The sequence below is a fragment of the Dichotomopilus funicola genome, assembly GCF_033296635.1.
Source record: "Dichotomopilus funicola strain CBS 141.50 unplaced genomic scaffold C8A04scaffold_13, whole genome shotgun sequence".
Lineage (NCBI taxonomy): Eukaryota > Fungi > Ascomycota > Sordariomycetes > Sordariales > Chaetomiaceae > Dichotomopilus > Dichotomopilus funicola.
This window is the reverse complement of record NW_026944034.1, coordinates 14394-38183: the sequence shown is the minus strand read 5'-3', so window position 1 is coordinate 38183 and position 23790 is coordinate 14394. Positions and strand designations below refer to the sequence as shown.

The following is a 23790-nucleotide window of genomic DNA, read 5'->3' as shown; positions in this document are numbered from 1 at the left end:
GGTGGATTTGAAACTGGTGTCCAATCGTTCTCTCAGGATAACGTTCGGCGTTAGAGTAGCAGTATTTTAAGGATGTTAAGTAGCTATATTCAAGTGGGAACTGTAAGTTATTCATTGGTTTCAACGGGCAAGTTGTGAGAATTTGGATTCCATAGAGCAGTGGAATGTTCATAGTGAACCCTAACCCTAGTTCGAGCTCCATCACTCGATTCTGTAACACGAAGGATACCTGATAAGATAAGAGACCCTGGCAACGGTCCACTGCATCAGCCTTGCCGCTGCGATTGAAATGCGACGGAACGCGAAGCTTCGACCACTTCCCTTGTGCGACCTGCTCTTTTCCTAACTTTCTTCAATCATCAGCTCCAAACGCGACCTCCATTTCGTCGGGTCGCTGTTCTCGTCGCGTCATCGTCTGAACCGCCCTCTTTCTGGTTGGTGACCAGATTTTGAATTTCCTTTTCCGATTTCGTCCCGACGATCCGGTACATACCCGAAAACCACTCGACATAACGATTACGAGACCCCGGAATCGAGCCATCAATCTGTGACTGGCCGCCTGAGCATTTCGAACCCCGCCATCCGGTCGAACACTAACCACAGGTTTTTCCGGGACTCCCGTTGTTCTAGAAGGAGGGAAGAAAGGCACAGCGCCACAGAGCCCCGCCCAAGGTCTCGCAATCGGGTTGGGCGCACGAGTGGAGTGAAAAGAAGTCACAAGAAGTCCAACGCAAACAGCGTGAGAGCCTACGCTACTCACCTGCCTGTACTTGTCTTGAAGGACAGCAAGATATTTGGGAGTGCGGGCAAGGGGAAGAAATATTAAGGACCGAAGACACGGCGCCTGACTCCTGTACAAAGACTGTCAGCACAGAGCGGCGTCTTGGGACTCTTTCTCTCTTACAAGCGGACAACTCCTCAATCTCGGTGGTGATTGTTGTGTCCTGGGATTGGACTGTACGTATGATGTGCTTTTTACCTTCGTTTGTTCTTTCCTTGCCTCGTTTGCTTCCGCTTCTCATTTGATTTCAAGTTTCGTTTCATCTGGTGTTCTTGCTTTTGTTTGCTTTTGTCGCTTTTCTCGCGATGCTATCGATGAGACGGTTGGTCGGTCGCCTGCATCGAGCGAGTTTTCACACCAGCGCGCAGCCGGGTCAAGGGCAGAGGCAGGGGGCCTTTTACTCGGTTGCGGAATGGGATTCTACCTTCACGATGTTCCTGTATTTCTAATCCATAGCCAGGCGCTCAATTCAAGCTTGAATTATCACCAAACAGCAGGTTTCCAACCGCCCTTCTTCGCAGCTTTCGACGGACAAGTCTCCACTAGGAAAGCATCTCATCATGGCTGAAGAGGAGTTCGAGATTGACGTCTATGGCGATGACGCCAACGAAGGCGGCGACAACGACCACGGCGACCATGGCGACCACAATGACCAGGGCCATGGCCACGACGATCACGGCTACGAGGGCGATGAGACCCACGAGGCCAATGGCGAGCATGGTAACCCCGAGGACGATTACCAAGAGGAACCCAAGGACCACATGGATGATGCCGGCGCTGGTCAAACCCAGTCTCAGAGCCCTGCTCCACGCCCGCAGCAGGGTGTCAAACGCAAGGAAGGCTCCGACGAGCGCCCAGTTGATCCTGGCGCTACCACTGCTCTCATGGTTTCCGAACTTAATTGGTGGAACACCGACGATGACATCCGTGGCTGGATCCGCCAAGCCGGTTGCGAGGGAGAGCTCAAGGACATCACTTTCAGCGAGCACAAGATCAACGGAAAGAGCAAAGGGTAAGCTTCCTCTCGTCGGACGCATATGTGTGTTTAGCCCGCCCAGTCTAACCACATGAACAACAGCCAAGCGTATGTCGAATTCGTCTCCCAGCAGGCCGCTACCGCCACGAAGCACAAAATCGATGCTCTGAACAATGAGAACAGCCAGCCGGGTCAGAAGAGACACACCGTCATCTACTCGGCCCCATCGCACAACCCATTCCGCACCTTACCCAAGGATGCTCCGAACCGGGCTTCCAAGGATGCCCCCAACCGCCCGGCCCCAACTTCGTACAACGACCGCAGCAGCAACTTTAACAACAACAACAACAACTTCAGTGGTTTCCGTGGTGGCCGTGGGGGCTACAATAACCCTCGCGGAGGTGGCATGAACCAGGGCGGCTTCAACCGTAACTTCCCCAACACTAACATGAACTCGTTCAACGCGAACAACATGGGCGGTTTCAATAACCCCATGGGTGGCGGTGGTTTCGGCGGTGGCTTCAACCGCGGTGGTATGATGGGTGGGGGTATGCGCGGCGGAGGTGGCATGCGCGGTGGCCGCGGGGGCGGTATGAACATGATGGGTGGTATGCCTATGGGCGGCGGAATGCCCATGGGAGGTATGGGAGGACCTATGGGCGGTATGGGCATGATGGGCGGTCCCATGGCTGGTGGTATGCCCGGTAAGTTTGACAACCGCGATTCGCGCACGCTCTTTCCTTCCCAACTGTTTGTTTTGTCCTTGAATCTAACCTTCGACATCCTCCCACCCAATAGGCTTCCAAGGTATGCAACCCGGCTTCAACGCGGCCTTCTTCGGCGGCGGTGGCGGCGGTGGAGGAGGTGGCGGTGGCCAGTCCAACGAATGGCAGAACCCCCACGGCGCGAAACGTGCGCGCGGCGAGTAGAACTCTGCCCACGTCGTTCGCTTCAAGTAGGGAGGACGCTACTCTACCGCCATCGAAGCTCCCAAGTCTTCTTGAGTTCCTATTTTGGTTTTACTCGTAGTTGCCGTCCGAAAAGTCGGGCGAGCCACGAAGTCGTGGACGGACGGGTTGGGTTGAAAGGGCAAAGCGGTCACCTTCCTTCCTCATTCAAGTTCCACAACATGAGTATAAACAGGTCTCAGAAAAACTAGGAGCTTCACCGCCAGGATTACCGCTAAAGACGGCTCATCTGATCCAACCCCCAATCTCCTTTCAGCTTTCTTTTCCCTTTTTTCTTTCCTTCTATCTCGTCGACTTGACGATCGAACTGGCGTTGGGACAGGTACGGACAGGTTTTCTAAATGAGAAGGGCGGATCCTCCACAGAAGTTCATCAGGTTCCATCATAACAAAAATGAATCACACATACGTTGATCTTTTAAATTTCCGAATTAGTTCAAGGGTTCTCTTTTGTTTCACGTGGTGTTTTTGGTTTTTGGTTTCCGCATTTTTATGGTTGCGCGGCGCTGTGTGATGATATGTATGTGGAATGGGTGTTTGGAATGTGCTTGTGTATTATGAACCTGTAGGGTGTATGTACGTGATGGCCTTGAGATGGTGCCTACAAGGGGCCTTGGTGATATCAGTTTCAGTTTCTCCGTTTCAAGATGGAGGGGTTTGTGTCGGAGATACCAGGTTGTCATAGGATTTGACTATCGCGTCATGGAGTTTAGGAGCGAGCTACCAGGTAGTTTGGCGGGCTTCACCAAAGCAACGGCAGTGATGCCAGATCTGCCTGGGAGTTCATTTCATGGATGGTATTGGAATCAATCATTTCAAGCAAAGTTTTCCATTGCGCCCCGCTAAGGGGCCAGCTAGCTAGCTATGTTATATCTGACGGTTGAGATCAAATGGTCTCGTTTTGCCCGTTTGTTGTTATCTTTCTTGGCGAAGGTCCATCCTCTGATCGGGGAAAGCCTAAAACTTATCGTTGTGAAGCAGGCGTTGTCGAAGTCAAAACCATATCGTGGTCACACCGCTGGTGTGTAAGTCCCGCGTCGTCGTCGCGGAGCTAACTGACCAGCATGAAGGTGTGTAAAACCAACGCGGTGAAACCAATGTCGTGAAACCAACGTTGTCAAACCAACGTCGTCAAGACCTAGTTCCGAAAACTCGGCGGTGTCAAAATCAACCTTCGTCGAAAATCATCACGGATCTCAACCACCATAGTACGAGATCATCTCGCAAAATCGCCTCCATATCCCATGTTTCCTCCTAGTTAACCCCCTTCCTCAATCAGACGTAAAGGCGATCAATGGTGTCCTCCACAAGCTTCAAAATCTGGCGCCAGCGCGTAACCAGAATCTCACGCTGGCAAGCCTGACCGACCTCCTCCAGCGCCTCCACCTCGCGAATCTTGCGCTCCACCACCAGCTCATACCTCTCCAGCATATCCACCAACCGGCCATCAACCTCCTTTTGCAACGCCTCGCCGCCGTCCTCGCCGTCGGTGACAAGCCGGTTCCACTCCTCGTAGGACGAGAGGCACAGCAGACGCAGCGCAACCTGTGTGCGGTAGCAGACCTCGTTGGCGTCAAGGACATAGTTGCCTAGGAAATCGCGCTCTTCGAGGATGGAGCGCTGTTCGCGGTTGAGGGAGGGCAGGATGGCGTCGTCGATGCATGCTTCATCCCAGGTGTTGATCTTGTTGGCTTTGGCTTTCGCCTTGGCGAGGGCTTCGTAGCTCTGTGGGTCGATGTTGTTCTCATGGTTGTCCTCGTCGGTTTCCTCCGTGTCGTCGTCGGTCTCGACGCCGCCGAGGATGAAGCCGTACTCAACAAGGAGGAAGTCGTTGTGGTGCCTGCCGTAACAGATTTGGATCTCGTCGCCGACTTCGTAGGCGCGATCGGCTGTGATGGTGCAGCCTGCGGATGTGAACTTGACGTCGCAGCCTTTTGAGCCGTGGTTGAAGAGATCGGCCTGGACTCGAGGTCAGAGGAATTTATCGTTTTTCAGAAACATCTTGCAGAAACATCGCCACAAGGGGGTGTGTGGGGTTTTAGGGAAGCGAGAGTGACTTACAACAGGCTGTAAAACCATCTTATCACCTGATGGGAGCAGGGCGGTCTGCGGAGTCTCATGGTAAAAGGTGCGAGTGTTGATCAGCAACCAGTAATACATGAATTCGGACCGCGTGATGGTTGCCTCTTCACCCGCGAAGGCCGGCATCTGCTGAACAGCAGCCCAGTCGCGGTTAAATTTGGCCTGTTGTTTACGAAGCAGTGCTAGCGCCGGCTTTGGGAGATATTGGTGAAGTCGATGGTCCCAGACCATCGGGAGAAGAGTCATGATCGACTCCCGCGACGGAGTCACAGCAACCCAGGCATCATAGCCGGTGTTGGGCTTGTCGAGGGCCAACTCGAGGGCCAAAATCGCCTGCACACTGGCGTCCTTGGGGATGTTCTGCTTGATCTCTGGCCTGGCAGTGTCGAGAGAGCGAAGCGCGGAGTTGGGAACCAGGAGAATCTGGTCTCCCTCCTAGTAAAAAGAGATTCAGTACACGAACATACCCGACCAAGTAAGCCCAATAGGGGAATACTCGATAGGATTTCATACCTTGATGTTCTTGACGGCCACGACTCCTATACCGCGGCCATCCAAAGCCCAAGGCATGACCCCATTGAGCTTCACGCCCTTGGTCTCCGCCCACTCAATGAGCTTCTCGTAGATGACCTTGTCTGAATCCATTTTGGAGATGCGAGGAGGAGTTTGAAAATGGGTCTCGGTTTGAAGCTTTGTTTGATAAATTATGGGCTAATACGCCACGGGAATTTAGTTCTCCAAGTCTCGCAGCCCGGAGTTGTGAAGCGAATGAACGACAACGGGCTCGTGAGTCGCGGTGGGGGTGGAAAGAAACAAAGATCAAACCCCGTCGCTGTTGGAAACACTTTCTATTCCCTAAATCGCATCATTGCGTGTAGTAGCATTCACTCTTTCCCGTTATTATTCATTGCTCAAGTTCTTGAGTCATAGGACCGCTTTATCGACGGGGATGTCGTCGACGTGCGAGGATGTAATTCTTTCCCGCATGATAGTGAAAAAGGAGTCACACATTATCACACAATTGGTCAGGGTTAGGGTTACCACTTTTCTCCCGATCTGTGGTTCTTGCCGGCCGGCCGAACTCTCACCCAAACAGAACTCCGAGCTCCGATTAAGTGAACCACTGCCGGGTCACCCAACGACTTCGCCCGGACCGGAACCCGGCCCGACACAAAGGATGCGATCTTGGAGTGCCGGATTCAATTGGCCATGGAGGTGACCCTTAGACGCACCACGGCTCTTGTAGCCCGCAACAACAATACCCTCTGGCGACCCACAACATTAGCAGCAGCAGCAACAGCAACGCTTGACGTCTCAAACACAACCAACTCTCGACCTTTCTCCCTCTCAAGTCTCAGCCGCCCACCACCAAACTACCCCGGCCATGTCCCCCTTACCAGGATAGAAAAGGCCGCTTTAGCCATCGGTTCCGGAGTGATGTCCCTCCGCGATCCACGACGAGGAGGTAAGACGTGACCGACCTAGCCCACCTACACTTTTCCATGTCTCGCTCTCCCAGTTCAACTAACCAAACCCCCCTTTCCCAGACCTCATCGCCGCCTTCGCCGAAGCCACCGCAACCCCCTATTTCATCTACCGTCTCCGCGACGCCATGCTCGCCTCCCCCACCGGCCGACGCATTCTCCGCGACCGACCGCGCATCACCTCCTCCTCCCTCAACCTCCCCCACCTCCGCTCCCTACCCCCGACCACCGTCGGTGGCACCTACGTAGCCTGGCTCGACCGCGAAGGGGTCTCCCCGGATACACGCGCACACGTGCGCTACATCGACGATCCCGAGTGTGCCTACGTCATGCAGCGATACCGGGAATGTCACGATTTCTATCATGCGCTGACTGGGTTGCCGGTTGTGCGGGAGGGGGAGGTGGCGTTGAAGGCGTTTGAGTTTGCGAATACGCTGCTGCCGATGACGGGGTTTAGCGTGTTTGCGGCTGCGACGCTGAAGAGGAGTGAACGTGGGCGGTTCAGGGAGACGTATCTGCCCTGGGCGCTGAGGAATGGGCTGCGGGCGCAGGAGGTGATTAATGTATATTGGGAGGAGCAGTTGGAGAGGGATGTGGGGGAGTTGAGGCGGGAATTGGGGGTCGAGCCGCCGCCGGATTTGAGGAATATTCGGAAGAAGGAGAGGGAGGAGCGGAGGAGACAGAAGGAACAGGAGGCGGCCGGGCAAAGTGCTGGAACGGCCGTGTAATAATTGTTGATATCTCGGAAGGGAAGAGCCTAGAATGTAACAACTGATCCGCAGCTTTGGCTGTATTGCATGTAGCAATATCAATCACCCGTGGTAATGAATTACCGCATCAAAGCAACGATAGGAAACCGCCCCTCCATCCTTGAAAAAAAAGTCCATACCGAGCGCGCCAGAACTAACTTAACAACAGCCCCCCCTCCCCTAGCCCTACAAATCCAACAAATCATCATCATCATCCTCCCACACCTTCCGCCTCGTCACCACAATCTTCTCCTCCTCCTTATTATCCGCCATGGCATTCAACAGCTCCTTGAGCTGGGTCTCCGTCACCTTCTGCCGTAACTGCCCCGTCTGAGCCAACGTGATCAGCCGGTTCTCGATGTCTGTCGCTCTCTGTTCCTTGACCAGTCGGATACGCCCCAGCCGGTCGGCCGCCTCGGGCTCGAGAATCTGGTTGAGTACTGATTTGCGCGCCTCGGCTGGACCGGGGAGGAAGAGGAGGATGTGTTAGTATCGGAAGGTAGCGACGGTGTGGGAAGCTCGTGGGGTTGGCGGGTTAGGAACGGGTTTGGATGGGGAATGGGAGGGTACCTTCTTGTTCCCTTTTTCGAAAGAGGTTAGCGAATCGTACGTGTCGCAAAGACTGGCTTGGGATAACTCACTGCCGTTGTTGCGCCTGCTCCTGGCTGTTACCGCCGCTGGCTGACGAGCTTTTGGCCCCGCCTTGGGAGGCCTTGAGCTGCTCGAGACGAGCCTTTCGAATCTGTGGGAAGGCGAGCGGAAGCGGTCAGCTGTTGTAGTAAATAAACACACAAAAAGACGGGAGAGCCTGCGCGCACCTGCTCCAAATCCGCGTCGGCCATTTTTTCTTTTGGTTTCCGTGTGAAGCTTCGGGGGCTGTCCGGGAATCGGGAATGTGGGGAATTATCAGGTCTTGGAAAGTCGCGGTTTGTTTGCTCACCGCGGGGTTCCCCTCTAAAGAAATGCCGGTGGGGGATGACGACTGCCCGCAGCCGCTCCTTACAGGGCACTGTCCTGTACAGTATGTTCAGACCTTCTGCCTGCATCTGGGCCACTACTGACGATGGCATTTTCGCCTTAACCATTAGCCGTCATTTTTTTGTGTCCCTACCGCACAATGTAGTCATTATTCTTTTGTTTAACCTCCCCAATTTCCAATATCTACTTGCGCTATCATACAAGACTCTGGACGCCGTCTAGAATCATATACTCATCCCTATGCCCATTCCAAGTATTGGCTTACACATCTTTCAAGTAGGTATGTACATTACCCATACAAAAATGAGATGTTCCTCAACCTTCACGAGCCACTCAAAATTGCACCTCATTGCAAGTACTCAATGCTCGGGACTCCCGACCGGTTTGTCTCACTGTTGGTACTGCGCAACATCCGTCGAGGCCCCTTCCTCAAACGGTATGTCCCCAGCCAACTCCTGGGCAAGGAGTGCTTGTTTCGCTTTGGCCGCGGCCATGACCGACTCTAGCGTTGAGACGTCGGCGTGGAGCTCCCTGCCCCGGTTGATGAAATAGCCGGACAAGAATTCAATGTCCGTGGCCCAACCCCAAGCAAATTGCGCTCGCATCTTGCTATCCGCGGATCTCTTCAGCATCAGCCTGCGGTCCATCTCTTTCCGTAGCCAAGCGACAGTATCGATCTGGCGGAATCTGGGCGACTCCCTGCACTCGGGTAGGAGGGATACAATGCGTGCCAGCTCCCCGATCAGCTGATCCATTAACCACCTCGCGTACCGGCTCTGGCGCAGGTGTTCGTACCGGCAGTTGAAGAGGGCTGCGAGGGGGTCGGCAACCGTTCGGAAGATGACGGTTGGGAGCTTTTTCTGGAGGAATTCTGGGAAGGAGTGGCCCGTCGCGTGAAGCCCGGGCATTGCGGTGAGAAGCCGGAGGAGGTGCGTGTGTCTAATCGTCCGCTCTGGAGGGGGATGCCGCTTTACGCGAAAGCGTTCGCCCGGTTCCGGGTTATGTGGCGTAAAGAGTGAGAGGAAAAGGCGCCCCTGCCGGACCTCTTGGATGGAGAAGCGATCTTCCGTATGCGTGAGGCTGGTGGTGAGGTGGCCTTGGATGAATGCCGGTCGCCGCAGCTCGTCCGGAAAGTGCGCTGCAATGAGCGCCTCTTCGACTCCTAGCGCCTGGTTTATCAAACATATTGACGACCGATGATCAAGTCGGTGCTTGATCTGCCCAATGACTCGCACAACATGTGCCGGCGGTAAAGTGACCACTAGATTCTCGATAATGCTTCCACTCTGGTTCTCGATCTGCTCCAGGGATAAGTACTCCGGGATAACCCGCCCACGATCGATGCGCTCGTTGCCTCGGTACATCGTGACTTGGCGACGGGAATTTGCCCACTCTCGGTACAGACTACGCGTATGTAGCATGAATCGAACGGGAGGGATAGTGTGGCACCCCGCGAGCGTATGGGCAATATATCGCCCAGCCAGATCCAGTCCCATGACATAAATACGATCCGAAGGCTGAAAGGATTCCGCCGGTGTCGGCCATTTTGTTGCTGCGTGGACTTTTTGTTCGTCGGCGTCCCACAATGCGAGCTTAGATTGGATCCGGTCCATGTCGTGGTCTGCCCGACCCGGCTCGCCTCCCTCACCCGCATGGTCTAGCGCAGCTGTCTGGTGCCCCTGGGCCGCCTGATGTGATCCTCCTGTCTCATTAAACTGGTTTCTCCCTTGGTTTGAGTTGGGTGTCCGTTCGAGGCCCGTTGACCAGTCCTCTCCGTCTGCTTGACTCATCCGGGCTCGTTGCTTCTGGGCCGCCCGCTCCCTCTCGGCCGCTTGATTTAACTGATGTACCATCTGCCGTTCTTCTGGCGTGACAAAACCCTCATCGAGTGGGCGAGGCTTTTGGCGCTTGTTGTGTAGTTTTGTTGCCGGCTTTGCGAGATCACGCACAGCGAACGGGCCGGCACGACCGATGAGGCGTAGGGGAAGATCGACGTGGTCTTTTCGAAGCCGAGCGTCATGGTCGTGTGAGATATCGTGGTTTATATGATCTTGGTTTAGATAACCGTCGAGCAGAGAATCGGCATCCAAGTATGCCTGGTTGGACGTCCCATAGCCTCGGTTCAAGGCCAACCGGTTGGCCCCCCGGCCCGCGATACTGTTATTGAGGAACCATGTAGGGCGGGTATGTGGTATTTGCGCGAGCGCCCGCGACAGCGGGCGGTTGCCCAGGAGGAGATACAGGTTGCCGGTGTTCAGGGTGTGGCCTGGGAGGACATCGCACAGCGAGTCGGCGTCGCAACTAGGCTAAGAGCCTTGCCAGTAGCTCTCGAGATATCACGGCGTCCGGTGTCGCATTGGCGGGGCTCGTCGGACGACCACCTCGGGAAGAAGACGTGAGGGGCACTTCGATTACGTCAAGGGACCGCGGGCGTTATGCTGTCGCCATACGCCGTTTAGCCGATCGTTTCAAGCCGAACGAGGCGGTTGACCCGTCTCGAGACGGCGTCTGGGGGGGGAGGAAGTCGGCGCTGCAGAATTGCAAGCTCAAATTTCTTTCTCACCTGCAGTTCGAATTCCCGAGGACGGGAAAAAAATTAACTGTTGGTTGATTGGTTCTTGGATCGCAGGAACCCACTGAAGCCGAGGATCCACCCACTGCAGAGACGTTGTCGCAAGACCCACAGGCCTGCTCCAGAGAGCTGGGCTTGTGAGTGCCAAATCCTCAAGGTTCTTTCTTGTAGGCTTCCATTTCATGAGCAAACGGCGACCAATATTCAACAGTTCAACCTCTCTCTGACGGCTAGCATCGACGCAGAGGCCCTTGGCGTATCGAATTCAGATCTCTTTCCTACATCTTCTGCTCAGACACTTCCTGGTTGCCCACTATGGATGTCACCGACGTGACGCCGCAATTGGATCAGCTCGAAGAGCAGCTGAAGGCGGCAGAAGAAGCCTTAGCACCACTTCTTGGCGATATCGATGACATTTCATCGAAACTCCCACTCCTTGACAAAGCCAAATTGAACGTTCTAGTTGCCTATACCCTGGAGTCACTTCTCTTCTGTGAATATCACCCTTCTTCTCCCTTCGGCCATCTTCGTAACGACTAATACCGAACTTAGCGGCACTGCGTCTCAGCGGAGTCGACGCAAAGAACCATCCAGTTTTCACCGAGCTATCTCGTGTAAAACAGTATATGGATAAGATTGAGAAACTTGAAAACCCACCTGCAGAGCGTGAGAACTCACTCAACACCGAGGCAGCTGCCCGGTTTCTCAAATCGGACCTTGTAAGTATCGGCCCAATCCCAATGAGGTTGTAGTCTCAAACTGACAACATGGCAGGGTGACAACAAAGACATAAAAGCCAAGTTGACGGAGCTGATTGCGAAAGAACGAGAGAAGGCAGAAGCTAAGGCGGCCGAGAAAAAGCGTATTGCGGCGCAATTAGCGCCAGAAGCCAGCACCGGTACCGCTGGGGAGAGACCCTCAAAGCAGCCGAAGCATAAGGGCAATCGAAAGAAGAAATGAAGCGTCCCATCGGAGGAACGCCACTCGTGGCGTTGGCCTCCATGTTGAGAGAGCTACTAACACAGTGGTTTGTAAAGTGACACCTCCAAGTCCCGTCTCGGAGAGAGCGGCCGCCCATGGGGAAGCCCTAGGATACAAAAGGAATGGGCTACGGGCGAAGACACTCACTGGCTCTTGCCAGGTTACTTCGGGGGTAACTATGGCGAACCGCTTGGGCGGAGGTTTGAGCAAAACAATACCGAACGCCCTCCCCGTCAGGGAGGCCAGGATCAAAAGATGTTGCTAGTATATCACGCGAAGCACGAGGTGACTCAGCTCATATATCTGCACTCCTTTGCCCATTTAATTTCAAGACTACGACAATGTCTCATATCTATGCCTTATGGTCCATTTCTACCGTGAATTGAACTGTCAAGCCGGGTGTCTTGAGGTTTAGCCGACCTGAGCCAGCCTCACCTTCAAAAACCCTAACCCTGATGTATCACGCGGCCCGAGGGCCCATCTCCATTGGTTTGCATGCAGGCACGTGGCCAATTAGAAAGCGGCATTTAACCATTCCCGACCCCCGACGCCCCCGACAAAATACATCTCGGCCTCCACCTGTTCCCCGAAACACCATTCTCAAGACCACCTTTCGACACAACCAACTTCAGTCACCCCTCACAAAATCATACAATGCCTCGCCAGTCCAGGTCCTCCGGTCGCTCGGCGCCGAGCCGGCCTACCCTCCCCGCTCGCGCGGCTCCTACCCCGATGAAGCAGCAGCAAACCCGTCCCGCGACAACCTATGCCGCCCCTCCCTCGGGAGCCCCTTCGGCTGCTCCACCAGCTGCCACCGCTTCCCAGGGCCCCGGCCTCATGGGCCAGATGGCCAGCACCGCTGCGTAGGTTTTCCCGCGATTCCGGAAAGGAGGAACGGTGTTAGGGATTAGGAAAAGAAAAGAGGGGGAAGAAGATGGGTTTCACTTTGGAAAGGGAGAGTCGTACTGGGCCGAAAGAGCCTTGAACTAACGGACTATTCACAGTGGTGTCGCGATCGGTTCTTCCATCGGCCACATGGTCGGCAACTCCCTCGGCGGGATCTTCGGTGGCGGCAGCACCGCTGCTGAGCCGACCCAAGCGACCCAGGCGCAATCCGCACCTCTCCAGCAGCAGACCAACGACAACTGCTCCGGCGCGACCGAACAGTTCATGCGTTGCATGGATGAGCAAAGTGGCAACATGCAGATCTGCGGATGGTACCTCGAGCAGATGGTTAGTCCCCTTGACTCATGCAACTCAGGGAGCGTTGGCAGCATGGAACGACATTTGCTGACTTCTTGTTACAGAAAGCTTGCCAGGCCGCGGCGCGCCAGTACTGAGGTCTTTCGATATGGGAAGCCACGAGATGGGCGGAGGAGGGCGACTTTAAGGAGTCAATTGTAGTTTATGCCTGATGACAAGTCTAGCGCTAGCCAGGCCGGAAGGGAAAAGATCATTTGAAGCCCATGCTCACCATACCCATTGTACAAATAGAGCCTCTGAAATAAAATTTCCCTCTTTCGCCGCATTATCGTTACATAATTAGGAGACTCCGTCGTTACAAAGCAAGGTGTCCTATCACTCCCCATCATCCGACCTAGGTTCAAAGTTTGTCTTGTGAATGGTTAGCCTTCCGTTGCCTCCTAGCAGAAAGGTCGAAGTGTACTTACCGAATTCCCGTTGTAAAACTGCTGGTCATCTCGCCGCCTTTCTGTTTGGTCCACTCCAGCTACCCGGCCCCCTCGGCGCCTCGCTGCATCAGAAGTGGGCCGACTCTGCGAGCCGGATGCTTGGGAAGCACTCGTCGGCTCCGAAGCCGATGGCGGTGGCCCGGATGTGCTGAACAGGGATGAGAAAAAGGCGAAGAGCGTGCTGAAGGGGCCTGTGACGGCAGCCAAGATCAAAGAGATCAACCGCTGGAAAACATTGCCCTGTGGCTCGCCGGCGGCGGAGGTTGTTGCGGGCGTGAAAGGAGAGCTAACAGTAAATGTAGTGCGCACGCGGTATAGGATTAGGGTTGCCGAGGGTGTGAGCTTTAAAGCTAGGAGGGTCTTGTCCTCGTCAGTGGTCGCAATCGTCTTGCTCGGCAGTGGCGTCAAGAGAACTTTGAACGTGAAACCGTCATCAACGTCCTCACGTGTCTCAATAATCCATTTCCGGACATCCTTGAGAGTCTCGCTGCTAGGGAAGCGGTTGCGGATGGTGGAACCGTCGAAGAGTCGAACTTGAAGAGCGCAGGTCTCGCTGGCTTTAGCCTTTTGAGTGGTTGGTGCACTAGAAGTCTGGCTCGAGGTTTCAGGAACCAGTGATGACCGTCGTGCGGCAGCCTGTTCGGCCTGTTCGACCTTTCGTGCGACTTTGTCGTCCTCAATGGCCTTGAGGACTCTCTCCCGCTCTTCACGTGCTTCACGCTGCTTCTTTTTGAGTACCTCGACGTGTCTTTGCTGCTCCTCCGACTTTTTTGACGTAGTTTCTTCTGTGGGCTTGCTGTTGGCCTCACCGTCTTTTTTCTCCCGCTGAGTAATTTCCTCCGCTCGCCCATCTGCAAGGGAGCCAGTCGAAGGGGGCGGTATCGTCGGACCGGAGCCACCAACTGACGGCCCCTCAGAATGACTTATCTGGCCAGGTTGCGGCACCGGTGTGGCCTCAGCCTGTGGCTGGGCGGATCCCGCTGAGGTTGTGATAGATTCATTCGCCGGGCGCGTTGTTGTTGCAAGAGAAGCTGTGATCCTCCGTACAAAGTCGTCTTTAGTCGCACCAGCAGCAATATACTCCTTGAGTTGACCATTCCTACAACTCATCAGCGATTGTGTCTTTCTTTACTCCCAGGAGGTCTTTACCTGATGATAACAACAGTGGGTTTCTTGGGCAACGGGTAGAGCTGGGCAAGGAACTGCTCTTCTTGAGAACCCGCTTCAAGTCGTAGACTCACAGCGCGGGTCTGAAGCAGTGTCTTGACCTGTCAAAGGGGACGGAATTAGTTCAGCAGCTCCCAAGGATAACGCATCCAAATCAACATACCCCTTCTTCTTCAAAAAAGTCGTTCTCCCATTGCTGGCCCTCGGTCTCGCCATCTGTTTCGTTATTCATCGTGAGCGTGTCACAAATCTCATTCGTCGGCAGATCATACCTGTCACGAAGCACACAACCGACCAGTCTTGCTGCAAAGCAGCAGCAATACCCTCTTGTAGGGTTCCTTGAAAGAAAACCATATTCAAGACCTCAACCACCAAGAATCCAGTTTATCACAATCCCGAGCTTCCCGCTACCTGAGTAGGTCCCTAGCTCCGTAGCCTTTCCGTGGTCGCTCGTGGTGCGTTGATGAGTAAGGAAACAACAAATCGTCGGCAAGACCTTTATGTTCTTGGTCGAAAGGCAACCAATTCAAGGGCAAAAATCATCAAGCTGCACTTGAATGAGAAAAGCAGAAGTATTTAAAGTAAAATTCAGGTCCTGATGAAGGTTGGCCAAAGTTCATACCTGGGTGGGTGGTCAAGAAGTTAATGAGCTGAACCTCAGCGCTGGTCAAGCGACGTCAGCCGGCTGCGAGCCGCCGCGGCCTTCCGCTGCGTTAGCGGCCGTTTTAGTGATCTAACCCCTGTCTTTTTACGGCCCGAGCTCCCCTATCCCCTGGCCAAACATCTCGAAAAGGCAGCCGAGCTCCCCCCGGCATCCATCACGAGTTTTGGCAAAGCGAAGAACCCGACGCAACAACACTGTTCACCATGGCGGCCGGGAGAGTATCCGGGTGTGTCCTTCGGTCATTACAGCTCGAGACACGGCCAATTGGCACAAGATTCCCCACGCGGCCACCTCACAGCCTTACGAAAACGTCTCTCCAACGACAACGCTTCTCAAATACCCCGCGACGCTCGATACAACCAGCGGAACAGCCCGGCTTCCACTCCATTCTCGACAACCCACCCGAACTCGTCAGAACAGGTCGCAAACATGGCCCCGGTCTTATTATTCTCGGTACGCGGCTTTTCCACTACCTGCCCATTCCCGGGCCTTTCCAGTCTCCTCTCCCGGCAGCAGCACGCTGATTCCCCTCCATAGCTATTATCCCAGTCACCGCATTCATCCTCGGCACCTGGCAAGTGAAGCGGCTCGAATGGAAGACCGACCTGATCGCCAAATGCGAGGACCGGCTCGTCCGGCCGCCCCTCCCACTCCCACCACGAGTCGACCCAGACGCCATCGCCGAGTTTGACTTCCGCCGAGTGTATGTGACGGGCAAGTTCAGGCACGACCAGGAGATGCTTGTCGGCCCGCGCATGCGTGACGGCGAGCAGGGCTACATGGTGGTGACGCCGCTTGAGCGGGAGGGGGACAAGGGCGCTACGGTGCTGGTTAACCGCGGTTGGGTGTCGAAGAAGCACGCTTCACAACGCTCGCGGCCAATGGGTCTGCCCACGGGGGAAGTCACGGTGGAGGGTCTGCTAAGAGAGCCGTGGAAGAAGAATATGTTTACGCCAGATAACCGACCGGATAAGGGAGAGTTTTACTTTCCGGATGTCAAGCAGATGGCGGCTTTGACGGGCAGTCAGGCGGTTTGGGTGGAACAGACAATGGGTGGGTTTTTGCCCTTGCGATGGCCGGCGTTTTGGTCCGGATAGTGATACTAACTAACATGTCCGATCCTAGACCCTGATTACTTCCAATTCTTGGAGTACCAGGAGCGCGGAATCCCGATTGGGCGGCCGGCCGAGGTAAATCTACGCAACAACCATGCGCAGTACATCTTCACCTGGTAGGCTTTCGATCCCCTCCCCCCGACACACCGACTGCTGATTCCGGCCACCGTAAACCCCCTACCGTAACTCGGTGCCATGAAGCTAATTCGTGTAGGTATGGCCTTGCGGTGGCAACGTCAATAATGTTCTACATGGTGGTCAGGAAGCCGCCGTCTGATATCACCCGAAAGGTTCGCCATAACACAAAATGGTAACGATGTCGACTATCCCCCCGAGCTTCAGGTTACATCGTCACCTCCTCCGCCCTTAACCTTCCGACGCTTTTTGGGTATAATTGGAGGCGGCATGCGGAGTTCCTGCAACAGTTCCCTTGGGAGATGACGCTGTGCAAGGGCGAATGGTGTAGTATTCGGGTTGACCTGACGTTGTCTAACAAAAGGCCCGGTGTTAGCCATATGTAACCATATTCGAGATACCCAGTGATAGACTGTATCATACCTCTTCATAAGCGTGAGCACGTCACTCTCATCGATGGTTTTGCGACCAGCATGGCTCGCGTAGGCCTGGAGATCCTCGCCCAGTTGTTCAAAGAACCAATCTGAAGCCTGCATGATGACTTTCATAGCATCCGGCCCAATTTTGCCCTTAGCTCCACTGCCCTTTGCAAAGTTTTGCGCCAGCCTCTTGACCACCGCGGGGGGCAGAGACGGGTATTCGATACCATATTTTGACACCTTTATCGTCTTCTTTGTTGAGCCGCGCATCTCCGTCCTCATTGTAGCCATAGTCTCGTCTTCTATCCCTCCATGTTGAGTAACACTGTGGCCTTCAACAGGCTCATTATCGAAAGGCGGTATCTCTCCCAAGTCGTCTTCGTCAAAGTCATCGCTCCGCTGGTCGATCAGCGGGGCATAATCTTCAAACATAGGTTCTCCCTCTTCCAGTGCTGGTCGGTCGGGTGAGTCTTCAACTTGAGGAGCGATCATGAACGTGCTCTCGTTAATCTCCCCAACTGGTATTTCGATGCCGAAATCGCTGTCTCGCCCGAGATCCCGACGGTCAATATCTGAATCGAGTCTAAGATTCAAGTTAGCATCTCCTCCACCATTAGCAGCTTCAGAAGCGCAAACCTTTCCGGAGATGGAAGCTCCTCAAGCCCAACAGTAAAGTTATCCCCATCCAAAACAGCCGTAGGGGGGAAGAACCCCGAATCCACACCTATCTCTTCGCTATGGAGCATGTCGTTGGTGTTGAAGTAATCGCTCATCCTGGTGCTTCCCATCGAAAACCTCCCCCCGGGCTGCTCGCTATATGCCCTCCGCGGCATCTCGATGGATTGAAGCGTAAAATTATTATCGTCATCAAACACCACCGAGCGATGCGGATGGAGATCGTCGCTATCCTCATCTTCGTCCTCTTCCCCAATAGGGAGCGAGAGCCGTGGACGTTTCGGAAGCTCCTCTTCGTCATCTTCGTCGCCGCCCTCCAGGCTTATGGTACCCAGCGTCGAGTCGTTCCCAAGCCCGCCATCTGCCCCCGTTCTCCTCCCATCGGATCCAGGTGATGAGGACGAGGACGTCGTAATCACCTCGGTATCCCGCGCCAACACACGTCCCAGCGAGAGCAAAAAATTCCGCGGCGAGTCCCGCACCTCGCGCAGGCTCTTGCGCCGGGCGCGATGCGGCGTGAAGATGGCGGCCCGGCGTGAATCAATGGTGCGAAAGGCGGCGCGCGCATGTGGTGTGGCCGTCGGTGGCGCGAATTTCCTACCTGATGCTGAGAGACCTTGGGGTCGTGGGAGGCCGCGCGCTTGGCTCCCTGGGGTTCTGAAAACGGACCGTCGGCCAGTTGAGGCGAGTGGCTGTTCGCTGGCGGCCCGCTGCGTTGGCGTCGCGTCTGGTTGCTGGCGATCGCGAGCCATGTTGGGGGGTTTCTGGTTGATGGGGGCGTGGGCTCAATTCTATGCGTCCGTATTCGCCGGAAGCAGGGAATTGTTTTCCGGCTTAGAATGCTGCCGTCTCGGGGCTCATATTTCGGTCGCTCGTCAGTTTTGATCGGTTTGAATGACGCGCTCAAAGTTCGCGGTCAGATGGATGTCATTGTATACTTGATTTCCAGATTCGGATGTGAGTGGGGCTGTTACACCGCAGATAACCCTTGTCGTGCAGTTGCCCCACCGAGCCCACAGGTCACTTTTCACCCCACCATCCGAAACTTCTGTGTCGGGTCTGCTATCCAAGAAGAAACACGAACAAAGTTGAGCTTGTGTTCTCTCGCAGTCGACCGAGGTCAGATATTACCAGCTGCAGCGTTGCACTCTGTTCTTCTACGATATTCAAGGCTGCATATTGGGCAGCAAACCGACTCAATCGCCGGGGCTGGCTTACTCTTCTCTTCATCCTGTCCGCAAGAACCATGGTGAGGGACTGAAGGACCTGAGTGGGAGTCTTCTCTGAGATGACGTTAACACGCCTTGAACAACGTTAAAAACCAAACCCGGGTCTTCCAACCAGACAATCTCTTTCTCCTCAAGGGTCGCCTCAAATTTGTTGGTCGAGTTTTGCCTCCAAACTACCTATGAACGAATTCCATTCGCTGCTCGCCAGCAGTTGTCATACGCGGAGTTAATTGAGACAAATCAGGGCAATTCGTGTCCTCAGCCTGGCTCTCGTAACCAGTGGCTTTTCGAGCTTGTCCACCGCGACGGCATCCAACCAAACGTCCCCAGTCTTGTTATAGGCTACAGCGACGGGCGGAATTGTTCCAGTCTCACGTTGAATGGGCCTCTTAGCGCTTAACCGACCAGCTTGATACGAAGGAATCGTTGTCTGCTGTTTCGGGCTTCTGGTTGGCGGACCCCGTTACCACGAATTGGAGGAACGGTTTCCAGTCCGCTCAAGAGATATATCTTGATGCGCTAAAAACTAGGAGACGCAAAAGTGCCATCGTTGGCCTTGTTTCGTTGCCGTCCTTCCGGCGCACAACCAGAGCCTCGAGTAACGGAAACGGCCCCCCGACCAAGGGGGGCCCGTGTTATCGGAAACCCGGCATGTCTTAGCTAGTTATTCTCATCACGCTCGCACATAGTGTACCTACCACTCTAAATACCTAAGTGGCGGTTGGCGAGTCAGCCTCCCACCAACGTTAATCAACTCGCAGAGAGTGATGCCCGCCAACACCACAATGATTCCGTCTCGGCCCCCAAGCCGCAATTTCAAATTCCTTCCTTCCTGAGAGATCTTCAAACCCTTGGCTTTTAGCCTCGGCTTCAACCGCATCAGTCCTTCTCAAACAAGCTGTCGGGAGCGTGCCCGACCCGCCCACAGAGCAGCACTGCGTGTTTCGAAGCATGGATAATTCAGGCACTTGCTTGCCCTTGGTCCTGGCTTTCTCTTCACTGCCCGAGCGTCCCTCACATCACGGAGCAGCGCTTAGCCAGCGCTGGGGTAAGACGTCGGATTGGGAGGTTCGAAAGGCCTGTAATTCGGCGGGTCCGTCCGTTTTCCTTCCTTCCCGAGCCGTTTCGAGTATTCCCTTTAGGCCCGCCTGACGTTGAATGTGTCGGAGGCTGGCCCCTCACAGCCCTGGAGAGCCAAAGCCCCCCGGCCGGGCCGCCAAAATGGGACATGGCGTCGCCAAGACAAAGGGTGCGCCGTGCGAAGGACTGGCTGGGGGTTGCTTCCATGAAGCGGGCGGCGCTCCACTCAGGTAGGGGGTTACGTGCCCCACACTGTGTTTAAACCGCTGTTTTGTGCAGAAGGCACGCCACTGGCGCCCCCTGAGGCTGTTTCCACGCCGCCTTGCCCGCAACATGGAAGGCCTGCGACACAGTGTTGAGTGGCTGCTTTCGTCCCGACGACTCACCGTCCGTCCCGCCCCGAACTGAGGTGCTCGACACTGGCTCTGCGTTTCGTTCGCCTGATGCCGTCCGTCCTCGGTCCTGGAACCTGCGCCGGGACCGCTGCCCCGTTTCCCGCTTCCCACTTCGACCTGCACTTCACCCAAACTCGCCTGCTTCCCGTCCTTTGCATCTCTGCAACAGGATTCCAACCTTTCCACGCGACCAACAAGTGACAATCCAAAGTTGATTCTTTCTTCTGATTTTACACCACTCTCGCTTTGTGCGTCCGTGCTTTCGGCATCCCGCCACCCTCTTAGGACATCAAATCATACCCATCCATCCTTGAGCCATCATCCTCGCAACCGAGCCGAAGCAGCAAAGGCGGTGGGCCAACAGCGCAGCACAATTCTTCCGCGCTTCTCCTCCTGCTTCCCGCAACCCTGCAACCCGGCTCTCCCCCCAACCTCTCATCGTTGACCGATATCACCAAGTCCATCGCTGTTCGATTGCAGAGCTCTTTTCTTTTCCAAAGCGCGCGCCCATCTTTTCATTGTCTACTCTGGTACCTTCATCACAAACATTACCATGGCTGCGACTCAGTCAATCAAGGTTTGTCGATGCCCACCGCAAGATAACTGGTCGCGGCGGAGTCCCATCCCCGCGTGTGCGCTGGGCGGGTGCGGAGCCGCCGAGTCCAAAAGGAAAGATCCGGAAGTCGATATTAACTACTACTTTCTTTCAATAGTGTGTTGTCACAGGTGACGGTGCTGTCGGCAAGGTACGGACATGTGCACCCATCCGTCCTTCTTCAAACACCCCTCGAATGCTGACCGGTTCACTGCACTCCAGACGTGCTTGCTCATCTCCTACACAACAAATGCATTTCCCGGCGAATACATCCCGACAGTGTATGTGCATTTTCACTCGCCTTCTTCAGTTCCGTCCCAGACATTCCTGACCTGTTTGTTCTAGGTTCGACAACTACTCGGCGAGCGTCCAAGTCGATGGGAACCCAATTAGCTTGGGGCTGTGGGATACCGCAGGACAAGAGGACTACGATAGACTGCGACCTCTGTCGTACCCCCAAACCGACGTCTTCCTGATTTGCTTCTCTCTGATCGCCCCCCCATCGTTTGACAACGTGGCAACCAAGGTTCGTGGGACCAGAACTCGACCGAGTAGAAAGGCGGCTTGCTTGTGATCAGTGCTAACCGTCGTGCACACGCGCACACAACAAACACAGTGGTTCCCCGAAATCAACCATCATGCGCCCGGCATTCCCATCATCCTGGTCGGCACCAAGCTCGATAAGCGGGAGGACAAGGAGACCATCGATAAGCTAGCGGTCAACCGCATGGCCCCGGTCACGTACGAGATGGGCTCCAAGTGCGCCGGCGAGATCGGTGCCTACCGATACGTCGAGTGCTCGGCCCTCACCCAGCTGAATCTCAAGTCGGTGTTTGACCATGCGATCCGGTAAGTAGAAGCAATGATCAATGGCCCTAAGGCCACCACATGGGAGTTGTCGCTGACGTTAGCTTCCTTTAGGGCTGTGCTCAACCCCAACAAAGGGACGGATTCGAAGCCCCCGAAGAAGGGCCCCAGGTGCCTGATCCTGTAAATAGCCAGCGCCGCTCGATTTCATTCAATCCACGACGAGATGCGACCCCATAATGTACACCGCCACCTATACCCAGACAGAGGACACGCTATCTCCGCCCCAACGACGACACCCACCCCCCGAGTTTTGGATCGGCACTTGGCGCTATTCGTCTCTGCGGGGATGATCACGAAGTTGACAGATGGCCCCAAAGTTGCGAACAACAAAACAAGGAGGGAGCTTTCGTGTTTTGGGCAAAGGACACGTGCGTGGGATTCTAACCCCCTAATCACTGGCAAATTTCATGTCTTTACACGTTCGTATGGTGATTTCTGAGCGGACCATGGGATTTATTTGAAATGCTGGTTTGATAGTCCCTTGCCTTTCCGATAGGTTTGCTGCTGTTCCTCGCGGTGGCGATATTTTTAAATATGTTCTGAGTTTTTAATGTCTTTGCCCTTTGCACAAATTGGGCTTCCTTTTTGCATCGTCCGCTCAAGCCAATATGTTTCCAGTCTGCGTATTTCCCAGTTCCCCCCTTGGCTTGTTGTTTTTTTTCGCTGGAGGTAACTCGGGTCGAGACTCTATATTTGACGGCACGAGGAATAAAGATATTGATTGAATCTAGCACCGGAATTGATGACTTGCGAGTTGAGAATGCGAACCATGGACCTTTTGATTACTGAACGTTGTCGTTCTGTTCATCACTCGCACAATGTGACGCGCGAAAAGATAGGGAAGACGCAACAAATTCCATCTTCCTTCCCGCCGCTGCTGAACCTTTGTTGGGTATCTCGGATTCTATGCATCTCCACACAACACACAGCGTACCACCGAGCACGAACATCACATTACAAGAGGCCATCCCCCCCGACCTCGAACCCCAACGCCTGATTTTATACCGTCCCTTAATTTCTTCCAAATGGTACGCGGCCCCTCCGGCTCGGGTGTATCGCGTCCTGGTCCCGCTGCTCCTGTGTCATGCCCGACCCGGCCGCCGCCGCCTTCTCCTGCTTGGCTTCCTCTTCACGCGCCATGCGGTTCGCTCGCTCCTCATTGAGCTTGGCATTCTTTTGCTTGATCTTGTCCTGTCGCGCGGAGGTTTTGCCGCCGCCACCGGCACTGGAGTGGGGAAAGAAAACGTCAGTAACGCGGTAAGTAAGAAGGAATGGGAGACATACGTCAACTCAACATTAATCCGCCTCGGTTGGCCAGTCCGACCGTCAACAAACTCAGTGTGGTGGAACTTCTCCAGGCATGTCTTCATGTGGTCGTACCGGCCGAACTCAACAAAGGCGATACCGCGCGATTTGGACGGGTCGTCACGCTGGGTCAGCAGGCGCACCGAGATCGGTTGCAAGGTGGCGAAGTGGGCGCGCACGGTGTCGGCGGTTGCGGTGAAGGGGAGGTTGCCGACGAAGCAGATGAAGCGGTTGGCCTTGCCGTTGGTGCCGTTGGCTTCGTTGTTGTCTTCTTCGTTATCAGCTGTTGCTTCTTGGGGTGCTGTGGTAGGGGCTTCGGCGGCGGGCTCTGGCTCGGTGGATTTGCTGGTCTTCTTCTTCTTCTTCTTGTCTTTGTCGCTCTTTTTGTGGCTGGTATTCGCACCGTTGACACCGCTGACGGCGTCTTCCGTTGCCGGTTTGGGCCCCCCAGGCGCAATAGCGGCAGGCTTGTCGGAGTTGGGAGAGGCTTCGAGATCTTCACTCTTGGACTTCTTCTTCTTCTCCTTCTTTTCCTTCTTCTCCGTCTTTTCCTTCTTTTCCTTCTTTTCCTTCTTCTCCTTCTTTTCCTTCTTCTCCTTCTTTTCCTTCTTCTCCTTCTTGTCCTTCTTCTCTCTCTTCTCCTTCTTAGGCTTAGATGCCTCTTCAGCGGCCGCAGGTTCCTCAACCTTCACCTCCTTCACCTTGGCGCTCTTCTTGGTGATCTCTGCCTTGCCGGCGCTGTCGAGTTTACTCTTCTTGACCACCGGCTTGGCGTCGTGGCTGTCGGCGCCATCCTCCTCAGTGCGCTCTCTTTTCCTAGATGATTTGCCCATGGCCAATGCAGCTCACGTTGTAATAAAGTAGAAGAATTAAGAAAAGG

The 23790-nt window shown here is 54.7% G+C and overlaps 11 protein-coding genes across 11 annotated transcripts; 5 read left to right on the top strand and 6 right to left on the bottom strand.

Moving 5' to 3' along the window:
• Nucleotides 1-1341: 1341 nt before the first annotated feature.
• Nucleotides 1342-2686, top strand: C8A04DRAFT_35504 (putative rrm domain-containing protein; the record flags this gene model as incomplete). Its single annotated transcript, XM_062783199.1, has 3 exons — nucleotides 1342-1793; nucleotides 1860-2461; nucleotides 2556-2686. The coding sequence occupies 3 exons, from the start codon at nucleotides 1342-1344 to the stop codon at nucleotides 2684-2686; spliced, it is 1185 nt and encodes a 394-aa protein (XP_062639058.1).
• Nucleotides 2687-3999: 1313 nt separating this feature from the next.
• Nucleotides 4000-5451, bottom strand: C8A04DRAFT_10373 (ribosomal lysine N-methyltransferase set11; the record flags this gene model as incomplete). Its single annotated transcript, XM_062776557.1, has 4 exons — nucleotides 4000-4407; nucleotides 4516-4683; nucleotides 4786-5241; nucleotides 5320-5451. The coding sequence occupies 4 exons, from the start codon at nucleotides 5449-5451 to the stop codon at nucleotides 4000-4002; spliced, it is 1164 nt and encodes a 387-aa protein (XP_062639057.1).
• A 564-nt stretch (nucleotides 5452-6015) lies between these two features.
• Nucleotides 6016-7018, top strand: C8A04DRAFT_26428 (ubiquinone biosynthesis protein COQ4, mitochondrial; the record flags this gene model as incomplete). Its single annotated transcript, XM_062779922.1, has 2 exons — nucleotides 6016-6271; nucleotides 6354-7018. The coding sequence occupies 2 exons, from the start codon at nucleotides 6016-6018 to the stop codon at nucleotides 7016-7018; spliced, it is 921 nt and encodes a 306-aa protein (XP_062639056.1).
• A 207-nt stretch (nucleotides 7019-7225) lies between these two features.
• C8A04DRAFT_26427 (PDCD5-related protein) lies at nucleotides 7226-7881 on the bottom strand (the record flags this gene model as incomplete). Its single annotated transcript, XM_062779921.1, has 4 exons — nucleotides 7226-7497; nucleotides 7610-7620; nucleotides 7681-7781; nucleotides 7858-7881. 4 exons carry the CDS (start codon nucleotides 7879-7881, stop codon nucleotides 7226-7228), a joined length of 408 nt encoding a protein of 135 aa, XP_062639055.1.
• Nucleotides 7882-8406: 525 nt separating this feature from the next.
• Nucleotides 8407-9807, bottom strand: C8A04DRAFT_10337 (uncharacterized protein; the record flags this gene model as incomplete). Its single annotated transcript, XM_062776541.1, has 1 exon — nucleotides 8407-9807. The coding sequence occupies one exon, from the start codon at nucleotides 9805-9807 to the stop codon at nucleotides 8407-8409; it is 1401 nt and encodes a 466-aa protein (XP_062639054.1).
• A 1097-nt stretch (nucleotides 9808-10904) lies between these two features.
• On the top strand, nucleotides 10905-12910 carry C8A04DRAFT_35500 (Sas10/Utp3/C1D family-domain-containing protein; the record flags this gene model as incomplete). Its single annotated transcript, XM_062783198.1, has 7 exons — nucleotides 10905-11082; nucleotides 11142-11308; nucleotides 11364-11487; nucleotides 11966-11969; nucleotides 12176-12433; nucleotides 12575-12803; nucleotides 12878-12910. 7 exons carry the CDS (start codon nucleotides 10905-10907, stop codon nucleotides 12908-12910), a joined length of 993 nt encoding a protein of 330 aa, XP_062639053.1.
• A 238-nt stretch (nucleotides 12911-13148) lies between these two features.
• C8A04DRAFT_10395 (uncharacterized protein) lies at nucleotides 13149-14782 on the bottom strand (the record flags this gene model as incomplete). The annotated part of the gene is made up of 5 exons (XM_062776565.1): nucleotides 13149-13184; nucleotides 13241-14360; nucleotides 14411-14529; nucleotides 14592-14644; nucleotides 14701-14782. 5 exons carry the CDS (start codon nucleotides 14780-14782, stop codon nucleotides 13149-13151), a joined length of 1410 nt encoding a protein of 469 aa, XP_062639052.1.
• A 513-nt stretch (nucleotides 14783-15295) lies between these two features.
• Nucleotides 15296-16521, top strand: C8A04DRAFT_35498 (cytochrome oxidase assembly protein shy1; the record flags this gene model as incomplete). The annotated part of the gene is made up of 4 exons (XM_062783197.1): nucleotides 15296-15545; nucleotides 15630-16145; nucleotides 16218-16323; nucleotides 16422-16521. 4 exons carry the CDS (start codon nucleotides 15296-15298, stop codon nucleotides 16519-16521), a joined length of 972 nt encoding a protein of 323 aa, XP_062639051.1.
• Nucleotides 16522-16545: 24 nt separating this feature from the next.
• Nucleotides 16546-18188, bottom strand: C8A04DRAFT_35497 (centromere kinetochore component CENP-T-domain-containing protein; the record flags this gene model as incomplete). Its single annotated transcript, XM_062783196.1, has 3 exons — nucleotides 16546-16696; nucleotides 16766-17344; nucleotides 17398-18188. The coding sequence occupies 3 exons, from the start codon at nucleotides 18186-18188 to the stop codon at nucleotides 16546-16548; spliced, it is 1521 nt and encodes a 506-aa protein (XP_062639050.1).
• Nucleotides 18189-20693: 2505 nt separating this feature from the next.
• Nucleotides 20694-21729, top strand: C8A04DRAFT_26419 (ras-related C3 botulinum toxin substrate 1; the record flags this gene model as incomplete). The annotated part of the gene is made up of 6 exons (XM_062779920.1): nucleotides 20694-20717; nucleotides 20854-20886; nucleotides 20958-21016; nucleotides 21081-21261; nucleotides 21352-21584; nucleotides 21657-21729. The coding sequence occupies 6 exons, from the start codon at nucleotides 20694-20696 to the stop codon at nucleotides 21727-21729; spliced, it is 603 nt and encodes a 200-aa protein (XP_062639049.1).
• An 887-nt stretch (nucleotides 21730-22616) lies between these two features.
• Nucleotides 22617-23743, bottom strand: C8A04DRAFT_10386 (uncharacterized protein; the record flags this gene model as incomplete). The annotated part of the gene is made up of 3 exons (XM_062776562.1): nucleotides 22617-22830; nucleotides 22890-23560; nucleotides 23597-23743. 3 exons carry the CDS (start codon nucleotides 23741-23743, stop codon nucleotides 22617-22619), a joined length of 1032 nt encoding a protein of 343 aa, XP_062639048.1.
• Nucleotides 23744-23790: the final 47 nt, after the last annotated feature.